This window comes from Eulemur rufifrons, chromosome 4, assembly GCF_041146395.1.
Source record: "Eulemur rufifrons isolate Redbay chromosome 4, OSU_ERuf_1, whole genome shotgun sequence".
Taxonomy (NCBI): Eukaryota; Metazoa; Chordata; class Mammalia; order Primates; family Lemuridae; genus Eulemur; species Eulemur rufifrons.
In genome coordinates, this window is record NC_090986.1 from 24054795 (window position 1) to 24067109 (window position 12315).

The 12315-nt window shown below is 40.2% G+C and overlaps 1 protein-coding gene across 1 annotated transcript in view; it reads right to left on the minus strand.

Moving 5' to 3' along the window:
* Positions 1-1375: 1375 nt before the first annotated feature.
* HS6ST3 (heparan sulfate 6-O-sulfotransferase 3) overlaps positions 1376-12315 on the minus strand; it is a 676566-nt gene continuing 665626 nt past the window's right edge. The window contains exon 2 of the mRNA XM_069467086.1: positions 1376-2084. Within this exon, the coding sequence (XP_069323187.1) occupies positions 1376-2084 (709 nt within the window). The remainder of the gene's footprint in view (positions 2085-12315) is intronic.

Sequence of the window (12315 nt, forward strand, 5' to 3'; positions counted from 1 at the left end):
TCGGCAAAGGCTTTCTCGTCCCCCTTCCATATTTCTTCCTTATTATTCAATTACTTTCTTATGATCGTAGTTGTGATTGGGAAGGGGTGACACTAAGGGGCACTTGGCAATGTAGCACATTTTTTTGGTCCAGTTTTAAACACCCTAGCCTGATTTGTTGGCAGCAGCCACAGTCTGACAACACATAAAGATCATGTAGAAAGACAAAAAGCTATCAGGCTGGAGATATTCAACATGTTGGGAGGTAGAGTCTGTCTCAACTCCTGGGATAACTGTCCCATTAACAGTGTTCCACGTCTCCTGGCCTACAGCAGAGTTATTATGCATTTAATGACCTCGAATATATTTTGTATACACGCTAGCTAAGCTCCTATTCTTTAGGTCCAGTTCTTTTTAAACACCTTTTCCTCTGTGGTAGCAGAATTTCAAGCCTGGCAGAACCATATCAGAGAAGAAGACTGCTCTAAAGATGTTAAACTCTGGAATATTCCTTTAAAAACTCAAGTTCTGTAGCCAGTTTGGAAATGTTAGACATATATTGACCCTCCTGATAATTTTTCTCTCTCTTAATTTTCAGTCATTACTCACATTGAAAATAAAAATCCGTAAAGTGTGATTTCCTTAGGCATGAGCAAATCAGCAAGTTTTGCCCTAAATGCCCCCACCAATGTTCGTTTCTCAGGAGCCACAACCTCCCCTGTCCTTTATCCACTCCCTGTTCCCTAAAAGATTGGGGGTCGGGGGTAGCATGGCTTAGGATGTGGGTCTCTAGCAATGGTCAATAGTAGGGTCATTTTGTTTAAAAACAACAGCAACAACAAAACACATTACTTTTGTTTTAAATCACAATCAAATAGAGTTCAAAGATGAGAGCCGATGGCCAATAAGGGTTGCCATAAAACCTCATCTAAGGGCTGAAATGTTCTTCCCTTTCTCTCTCTTTAAATATTCTCATGACGGGACGGAGACAGTAGGTCATGGACCAGTCTCAGCAGAACATCCAAGCTGTAATTTGGGTTTTCATGTGTGCTTCTGTGGGTCCCAGTTACCCAAACTATCACTTCTGCTGGTGCAGAGATCACAGGGAATGTTTCCTTTTTGATGCTTCTCTCCTTGACCTTCCAAAGTGGTCTGTATTGGATGTATTCCTACCCTATTTAATATCACTGATTGAAAAATGTCAAGAAAAACAAAAGAACAAGACGGATAATCTCCAGCTGGATAAAAATGCAGACAAAGAGGAAGCAAGTGTCCAAATCAAGCACATACAGCCAGATGTCCTCAGAATGGCCCAAGTGCTCCAAGGTAACGCAACAGAAGGTCAGCGTGCCCGCTCATCCTCCCCTTCCCGAGAGAGAGAGGAGAGGGCAGGGGGTCACCATCTCACCACCTGGCTGTTGTAGTCCTCAGTGACAGTCCCCTCTGTGGCCCCATCCTGTTTCGGCCACCGGTGGCCCCTGTGCTCCCGCTGCAGCCTCCGCTCCTCCCGCCTCTTTTGGCGGTCCCTCTGGTGCTCTAGCTGCTTGGTGTGGTGGTAGCGCTGCTGGAAGAGATCTTTTGCATACTCGTAAAGCTGCACGTCCAGGAAGTTTAGCTCCTCGATGCGTTGGCGGGCCCCCTCGTTGATCTCCACGTTGGAAGCCCGCGTGATGTTGAACTGCGTGAAGGGGGAGATGAACTTGAGGTTGAATGTCCTCTCAAAGAGAAACTGTGTCTTCCTCTGGAACTCGGTGAGCCCGAAGAAGGCCATGTTCTTCAGGTTGTTCTTTGCGCTCTGCAACAGGATGGTGTTTCTTTCACTCTCGTTCATGAAAGTCAAGTTGTAGCAGCCCACCAGGCTGAGGTCGGCCAGCATGCGTACCTGGCGGTTGTTAGCCAAGTTGTAGCTGCAATCCATGAACTCCCGCAAGCTGACTCCAGACCAGTCGTCCCCAGGGTAGCAGGTGGGCAGCTCATCGGGGGTGGGGCTTCTTCCGTCACACATATGGAGAGAGGTTTTCCATGTGGCCCCTCTCTGGACGTGTTTCCACTCACTCAGGTAACGCGACACTGGATCCCGCAACATTGTGATGTAATAGAAATTCCTGCAAGAAATTAGAAGAACAGTGTCAGTAGTCGAAAACTCTAACAGGTGGATTCTGAACTTCTGTAGTTTTGTATCAGCATTGAGTCAATGGGCTCTTCTGCTAAATGTTCATGTGGGATTGTTTGCCTGGATTTGTGCCTGTCAGGTGCATGTTTTTCCACGGTGATGTATGGACTGGTTTTCAATACTAAGTCTGTTGGCCTTTTCCTCCCTGATGCAGTGAGGGGAAAGTTGGGGTAGGAGGAGTAGATTATTCATTCATGCAACAATTATTCACTGATAAATTACTACTGGCAGTAACAACATTTTACATTTAGGGAAAACACCATGATTTTAAAATTTATTACTCATCTGCTATTTTATTTGATCCTTACAATAAACCTATGTAGTAGATGGGATACTATTTGACAGGGAAATGTGCAAAGAGGTTAAGTGATTTATCCAAGTCATGAAATTAGAATTGACAAGACTGAAACCCAATTTTCCTTAATCTTATCTCATTATACTGCTATTCTGGATTATGACATGGGTGGGGCTGGGGAAAGATGGGTTGGGTTTGGAGACTAAGCTTAACTGAGCACCTGCTATATGCTAGGAACTGTGCTACATGCTCTGTGGATGCTAGCACAGATAGTCCTTAACACAGCTTTGCCAAGTGGGTTTTATCATTATTTCCTTTTTTGTTTGTTTGTTTTTACAAAATCCGAGGACACAGAGGATCAGAAGAATGAAAAATAGAGCCCAAGATCCTAGAGTCCTAGAGAACTTAATACTTGACCTGAAATCGACTCTAGGTCTATTTGATTACAAAACTCTTTTCCTTTCCTGAGCACCACATGGGTATTTCCAGAACTAAATTTTAACTTATATTTACTGAGTGCCTATTAATTGTCAGGTGCTCTGGGTATTAGAATAATAGATCTTATCTCATTCTTATCTCATGACATCTAATGGAATATTGAAAAGAAATATATTTTTAAGTTGTTATCTTCCAAATGACTACAGAGATCAGGAAACCTCTGGTTTAAAAGGGCAAGAGAAGCATAAAGAGGTAGAAGGAAAGCTGGAGATGTTGAGAGATAGGCAGAATAACAGGAGGAACCGGAGGAAAGTAAATATTGGTTCAAAATAAGGAAAATTCTTCTTAGAATTTGAGCAGCCTACCAATGGAATGGGCTTCCCACACCAACCCTGTCACCAGGAGTGTTTGGGCAGAGACTGGAGGTCCACTTGCCACAGAACCAAACTTCATAGCTTAGCCTCGCCTACCTTAAACGTGCTCAGAACACTTACATTAGCCTAGAATTGGGCAAAATCATCTAACACAAAGCCTATTGTATAATAGAGTGTTTAATGTCTTGTATAATTTACTGAATGCTCTACTGAAAGTGAGAAACAGAATGGTTGCATCCGTACGGTTTCTACTGAATGTGGATCGCTTTTCCACCATCATAAAATTGAAAGATCATATGTTGAACCCTCCTAAGTCGGGGACCTTCTGCAAATTTAAATTGAAGGATGTTGTAAACTTGCATAAAGAACTGAAAAAAGAAAGTTGTAGGGGATGGAAAATCTATCTGGCCCCTTTATTCTCACACTACTCATCTTCACTTCTTAGTTAAAGATTGAATTGTGCTGCTATAAACATTCGGGTGCAGGTGTCCTTTTTATAGAATGACATTTGTTCTTTTGGGTAGATGCCCAATAATGGGATTGCTGGATCGAATGGTAGGTCTACTTGAATCTGTTTAAGGTATCTCCATATTGCTTTCCACAGGGGTTGCATTAGTTTGCAGTCCCACCAGCAGTGTATGAGTGTTCCTGTCTCTGCATCCACGCCAACATGTATTGTTTTGGGACTTTTTGATAAAGGCCATTCTCACTGGAGTTAAGTGATATCTCATTGTGGTTTTGATTTGCATTTCCCTGATGATTAGGGATGTTGAGTATTTTTTCATATGTCTGTTAGCCATTCTTTTGAAAAATTTCTATTCATGTCCTTTGCCCACTTTTTGGTTGTTTGATTTTTTCTTACTGATTTTCCTGAGTTCTAAATAGATTCTTGTGGAAAAATAAGCACCACATGTACTCACCAGCAAATTGGTTTCCCTGATCATCACCTAAGTGCACATTTAGGTGCCACCAACTGGGTATCGGACAGAGGTGGAGGGTGGGGGGAGGAGATGGGGGTATACCTACATGATGAGTGCGATGCGCACTGTCTGGGGAATGGGCACGCTTGAAGCTCTGACTCGGGGGGATGGGCGGGACATGGGCAATATATATAACCTAAACTTTTGTACTCCCATAATAGGCTAAAATAAAAAAAAAAGAGGTTGAGGCTGTCACATCACGACGAGATCTAAGTTGAAGAGAGCTGCTTTGCCACCCCACTCCCCAAATGGCTTTGGTAAGGAAATTTTATTGTTGCTTTAAAAGGAATGATGAGGAAAGAAGAGGGGAAAGAAAATTATGTCACATTTTGAGTGTGTGTGAGAACTAAGTGTCAACGGAGACAAAAAGAAGCACAACAGAGGCTAAATCAATGGAAAAGAACACTTTCTTGATTCCCGAGGAAGAGAACCTAGCCTGTAGAGGAGCTTGAGAAATATACCAGGAAAGAATAAATTGTTGAAGGCTTATATTAGATTTAAAGGAGATACTTCATCTTTCAAGTCTAACTAATCACTGACTATCCCATATAGGGAAAATACTTTTTTAAATATTTGGGGGCAAAAGTTTTTAAGTTTTTTAAAAAATTGTGACAATACAATTTTTACTTAGATAAACTTACTGAAACGCTTGGATGCCAAGTGCTTTCGTATAGCCTAGTGCCTAAGACCCTTGATGTTGCAAACTTACTAGATGCCAGGCTTGGTGCTAAGGGTATAGCCCATTTCAAAATCCTGTGAGGTGAGTGTACGTTACAATTTCTTTTTTTCACTTAGTGTTGAATAAGCTAGGATTTGGAGAGATGAGATAAGCTACTCAAGGTCACACTGGTAGTAAATTACAGAACTTGGATTTAATCAGGTTTGACTTACTTAAAAAAATGATCACTATGTTATAAAGAGAAAAATCTCATATTTTATAGGAATAATTCAACCTAGTGCTTGTTCAACTTGGCCAAGCTAATCTGTGTAGCAAAAATACAAACCTCGTAAAAGCAAAGAAAAAAAACAAGGAAATTATGGGTGCAATATTTTTGATTCTGCTTTTTAAAAGGAATTGATGAATGGTAATATTTAAAACTATGCATTTTCTATATTCTGTTATTTTGACCCTCTAGCCTTACCACTAGATAACCAGACAGTTTTGAAAATATACTAAAGAAACTTTAAAATCTTATGTAATACTCACTTCCCTTTCAATCAGGAGGAAGAATTTATTGAAACCGTTGCCAAGGACAGATGAGCCCGAGCTCTTGCTTTTGACAATCACCATCTTACACGACTCTGTTGTCTTCCACTGTGATGGAATGACAATTCCATCAGTGGAAGAAAATTTCCCAAAAGGTCAGTCGGGAAAGCAGAAAATGACTGACACTGCTTCTGGGCTCCATAAGGAAATATTGACGATAAAGTTTTTCTCAGAGTGGATGTTACTATTGTTGAATATGATATGACATGTCATTATTAACCCTGCTGTAGTCCTATGCTGGGATTTATTCACATTTCAATTCTACCAGCAGAGACTGACTTTGTTTCACAAAACAATTGCATAATAAGTATATAAATATAATAATGATAGTATGATTTAGTGGGTGAAGGATGCCAAATGATTTAAGAATTTAAATCAGAAAGATCTTTGAATTGGGTCAAATAAGACCACAAATGGAAAATTTCTAATTCCCCTGTTAATTGGACAAAATAAAAGACACAAAAGGCTTTAAACGAACAAACAAAAAAAAGCCTATGGCAATTAACTGGTAAGTCTCAATCTCAATTATGTGTCTCAGATTTGACATGATCCAGATTTTTAAAATAATCATAGGGTTGGACGATTTGGGGGCTGTGAATTACAAACGTTGGTGACATAAAGATTTAACTGGAAACTGCTGGAATATGAAGGAGAGGCTTTTGCCTCACTTTGGAAAATTGGCCATAAAGCTTCTGGTATCTCCATTCCACTGGAAATCTACATAATCTCAAAGCTGACTGAAACTGGTTTAAGTTTAAAATGGTCCTGATTTCAAATTGAACTTTATTCAGTTTAGCATTACATTAAACAATGGCTAGCTACATTGAGGGTGATATTTACATGAGCAAAATTAAGTCCCAAATGTCTTCAAGTTCTACTGGGTAAAGGGGCCCACTTGAAACTAACACTGACATCAAAACATAGAAATGTACTAGTGGAACATTTATGATGATGAAGTACAAAGTCATCCCACCTTATGGTTAGGGACCCAAGTGGCTAAAAGCATTCGGGAATTGCATTGGTCAGACATATTCTTATGTATGTTTTGTTTGTTTAAGTCCTGCAAAGCAGCCAAAATAGAAAGTTAGAAAAATAGTAAAAATAAACCAATAGGATTGAAGAACACCCAACTATTGAAGAAAAATCAATTGAAAATGTGATTAATTAAATCATTTTTCTCATTCTCTGTTTTCTTCCCTCTGCTTTCGTTTGCGTCTCTACTTTCAGGCAGAAAACTACAAAAATGATGTTTGGAGAAATGATGTCCAACTATATTTTTGCACCCATTTACCATCTCCATTTTATCCCTCCTGTCCCTGCCACCCTTCTCACCCACCCTGTAACCATCATTTTACTCTTTATGTCTATGAGATCTACTGTTTTTAATATTTAGCTCCCACATACGAGTAAGAATGTGTGAGATTTATCTTTCTGTGCTTGACTTTGATAAATATGCCTTTCTTTTCTCTCACTTAACATGTGGTTCTCCAGTCCCATTCATGTTGTTGCAATGGTAGGATTTCATTCTTTTTTGTGGCTATATAATAGTCTATCATTATATGAACCACCATTTCTTTATTCATTCATCCATTGATGGGCACTTAGTTTGATTCTATATCTTGGCTATTGTGATAGTGCTACAGTAAACTTGGGGGTGCAGATATATTTTCTATATACTGATTTCCCTCCTTTGGATATATACCCAGCAGTGGGATTGCTGGGTCATATGATAGCTCTATTTTTAGTTTTTTGAAGAACCTCCGTACTGTTCTCCATAGTGGTTTCCCTAATTTACATTCTTACCAACAGTGTAAGAGGGCACCTCTGTATCCATATCCTTGCTGGCATTCGTTATTGCCTGTCTTTTTGATAAAAGCCATTTTAACTGGGGTGAGATGATTTGCATTTCTCTAATGACTAATGATGTTGAGCATTTTTTCATACCAACCATCATCATTAACAAGTTTTGCTTCAGTTTCACGAATCTTCTCCCAACCACAAAACAATGAAAACTCATCATCTTCTGCTCCTGTAACTCCCAATCCAGTCTCTAATGAGGGGACTCAAAGGATTCAGTATTACTGAAATCTGCAACTTTATTTTTTAGGTCTTATTTGTTCAACAGCACAATAGAGGGGGAAAATCATTTTTAAATGGCTAAAACAAAGAATAGAGAGGAAGGACTAGCAGCACCCAAGGGCTACTGTGGCCAAGACAGAGGACCTTCTGTTCCTTTTAACTCAATCTTCTAAGCCTAGACAGAGCATCACTTGTTCATATATTTGTCCTTATAGTTAACCTAAACTCTCCCCAGATATAGAGAAAATGAAGAACTAAACTATTATCCCCCTTTTCACCTATCCATTCATTCATTTATTAATTCTCCAAACTTTAATTGAGCCCATCTATTTAGCAAGCACTGGGGCCCTAGGCACTGGGGACTCAACATTTAATAACAATGCCCTCAGGAAGATCTTGGGCAACCAGCTGTTTTGGTAACATGAAAGAAATGAGAGCTACTAAGTAGGGAAATGTTCTTCCCATCTCCCTGGACCAGAACAATCCCAAAGACAGATGACTTTGTTCAGCTTGGAAACAGATTTTCCATTTACCACCTACGTCATCAAGAGCTTGGGTGAATCCACTTAAAAATGTGTGTGAAGCACTTGCTGCACTTTAGGATTGTCATTCTTATGGCCACAGTGTGATGACGGCAAATACTTGTGTATTCAGAAAAATGAAGGAACAAGGTGCGTGGGTTAGTCCAATAATCACTTTAACTGATAATTACCACATGGGCCATCAAGGCTTAGTAAAGTTCCATTTGTTTAAAAGGAACACACATTTTTCCATGGCTGGTTTAGAACCACTTTTAGTATCTTGCTCTGCTGTAGTCATATTAAAAATTTCTAAATACAACACAAGGGCACTCCTGCCTTCTCTCACTCTGGAGGCCTTTCCATTTCCTGCGCCCACTGGTGTGCTGCTCATGCTTCCTGGCCCAGGGCAAGGCTCACGTCCATCTTCCCTGACTTTCCAGCTTAGAGGGCTTACCGCTTCACTTACCATACTTCTAACTTGCAGGTGAAAGCCCTGGCCACATCCACCCCCTACGTACCTTCTTGATAACTGTACCTTAGGCCTTGTGTCCCAAAGCACCTCCTGCAAAGTCCTGCTCACAGCAGATGTCCAATAAATGATTGTTATGTAAAAGAAAATTATCACTTATTTCTTAAGTGTATTTTATAACTAAGGCTGATAATTGCCTTTGATAAATATGCCTTTCTTTTCTCTCTTAAAACTAATCTGTTTTTTAATGTCTAAAATGTATGCAAAGAGAAAAAAATATATAATCTTCTAAGGCACCTGTCATTTGATGGCTGATGATACGTAGAGAGAGACAGTCAACACAGACTTAGGGCAAAAAGTGGAATATTTCCGATAACAGGCAATTAGTTGCAATGAGGTTTATTTATTTATTTTTAAGATTAAACTTACTGGGTTTCTTCCCTACTGTTTCAAGAACCTATGTTTCACTGAGCAGTTTATTGTAGAATTTGTTCCCTTCTTTAATTAGCAAATCATTTAATTAATACATGCTTGCTGAGGGTTTGCTATGTGTAAGGAACTGCTTTACGGAGAACATAAGAAAAAAAAAAAAAAAGAATAAAATGCCCTCAAGTATTGTTGGCACAGGTGTGCTAGGGTAGAAAAAGACATTAATTAGGAAGTTACAGAGGTAAGGAGGGGACAGAGAATAGTTAAGGGAGCTCTCTGTTCCGGTAAGAATGCACGAGAGTGGAGAGTGGAGAAGCCTGACTAGACCAGGAAGCTCACCTTGTATATTTCACCAAACATTTGTTTAATAAGTGAATGAATGGAAAGGAGGGTATAAACTGGAACAGGATGTGGAGACCATGTTGTCACTGGCTCTAAATGCAACTGTGAGTTGCTAAAATAGGCAGTGTTGATTTAGAAAGATTCATTCAGCCTGAGTATTAAAGATGTACCACAGTAGGAAGAGACTAAGAGTGATTCAGCAGCCATAGTAAGAGACCAGCAAGGGAAAAACCCAGAACTGGTTGTGTTGATGAGACAGAATCAGGGACCGATTCAAGAAATAGCTTACACCCATCTGTCATTGCTTCCTCCTTGTCCCTGACTGTGAGCTTTCTCTACACTACTTTTTCCACCTGTCTATTTCCTTCTATTGCATCCTCCCCTTGCAATACTGTGGTCAATAAGATGCAGGACTAGTATCCTCATCAAATGGTGGAATGAGGAGTGTGAGCCACCAGAATCACTTTGCCAGTGGTGATGAAGAAAATAGTCACTTTTATAAGGCTATGACTTGCCTACCCAATGAGAACACATAATGAAAGAATTTACAAAAATGCTAGGTTCACAGAAGTTTAATAAATATATTCCTTCCACCACCAGCTTAATTCTCATAAAATGAAGCAACAAAATTAATAGCTCCATACTTCACAGTTTAATGCATTCATAAAAACCAGATCGAGTAGGAACTCCTCCTTCCAGCCTCCTCTGACATCCTCAGGGGAAGAGATTTCTCCCCCTGCCCTGAAACCTGAGTTCTCCTCATACTTTATTTTCATTCTGGTGGCCAGTAAAATGTCTTACCACATGAACAGCCTTTATGCAATGAGAGAGGGAACCTTGCCTCACTCACATGTGATTCCCCACAGCATTAAATACATGACCTTATACATCATGGATGTTCAGTTGTTCCATGTTTGTGGAATGAATAAATATATAACATTTATAAGCCACTCTTTCAGGGAGTCTGTGATCTTGTGAAATGCACGGGAAAGAATAAATTTCTCCTAATTCCTCTTGCCCTGAAGACTTTGAAATGAGTTTGCCCTATATAACCAAGTTTTGCTAAAGCTCAGTGTCTCACGAAGAACTTCGTGAGCTATCGTAAGGCGTAGACTTGGGGCATCTGAAGGAGAGTGTGGGTCCTCACCATAGAGGATGCATAGGTTTAAGACCAGTACATCCTAAACCTAAACTGATGCATGCATTTTTAAAAAGTGAAACTTAGCTGCTTCTTCCCTGCTGTGCTGTGTGGTGGAGTCATTCTCCAAACGTTCAGAATGGAATTAATTTCTTGACTCTCTTTAGTGCCGCACGCTCGTCGTTATCTCAATAGAGTATTGTCTGCATTATACTGTATCTGATGGCGTGGGGGATTGCAGCAGCAAGAGCTTCGCAGTCAGACTGCCCTTTGACACAGCGATGAAAAGACCTTTTATTCAAGCCTTAGAAATAAATTAAGGAATTTAAGAATGATGTCCTAAAGAAATGGGAAACTGGAGACTATGAGTGCTAAGTAGCATAACAAAGAAATTGAGGACGCCGAGAGTGGTGTGTGTCAGGGAAATTGGTTCCAAGGATGTCCAGTATTGTGAGGAGAAAGGGGAGACACTTGCCTGTTGTTCTCTTACCTCACACAGAGGCCATGCATTGTGTCACACCAAGCTGCCGTGACCCCCTCCCTCAGCGTGACTTAGGAAGCAGCCAGACCCCTGTGGGCAAGGCATTTTTATTTCACCTACTACCCAGAGATCTTGACTCTTTCCCATTGGTAAGACAGAGAGAGAGGATTCCTACAGGAGGAGAAATCGCCGCAGCTCTCTCCTTACTTGTGCACCTGATAACTTTAAACAAAGGAGAATAATTTGGATTTAGCTGGTCTTTTTTTTTTTTTTTTTTAATTATTGACTGTCTTTCCTCCAGTTAGAAATGCAGTACCTTGTCATTATGAGAAATGTGGGAAATGCAGAACAGTAAAAATGAAGAAAGTAAAAATTACTTATAATCACTTCACTCAGGTATAACCACAGTGAAATATATATATATAAATATATATAAACAGATCCGAGATCATCATGTATGTTATTTTTTAAACTGTGTTTTTAACTTAAAAATATGTTCCCATTTTATTTAATATTCTTCCATAAGAGCATGTTATTCCATAAGAGCATAATATTTCAATTATGGATGTGCCATAGTTTATGTGAGCAATCTTCCAGTTTTGGACAAGGAGGCACATTCTATTTTGGGGAGGTTATTACAAACAAGAATCTGATGAACATCCTAAGCCATGGATATTTACACAGAAAACTCCTGAGTCAAGAGAATCGCTCTGATTTCATTGTCAAAATGCCTAAATATAGTTACTGCCAATGTATTCGACCACAATCAGAGTAGGAGAGGACGTGGCCACTCCACGAGGCCTGACATTTTTGGGCGCAGGGGACATGGAAGCCACTTAGAAGCCAAGGGAGGGCCGTGTGACAGTCTCTGCTCCCCCTAACTGGACCAGGAGGGTGCCCTGCAGGGAACACAGGCCTGAGAGGGACATTGCAGGACAGCCGGGTTGGGGTTTGTGACATGATGGTGGGGAAACATTTTCCAAAGAGATGTGTTTATTTTTCATTTAATGAACAGCTGGAATATCAAATTAGACACTAAACATTTGTGGAATCAAATCCCACTCATCAGGGCTGCAGCCATGTTAAAGCCAACATCTGGATCAGAAAGATGGAGGCCCCTCACCCCATTATATTTGGTGCCAGTCCTCGAAGAAACAGCCTCTTGGGATGAAGTCTGCCTGCAACGTCTCAGTGTCAGCTAACTTTAATTATGGGAAGCCACACATGATACTGAACCAACCAAACAAAAGCATGAAATAAGAAGCTTCTAGAGGATACAGGTCATTTCTCAGTGCTGATCAGTCGACCCCCTATTTCCTAAAGGAAGAGATAGTATTTATCAATAAGATG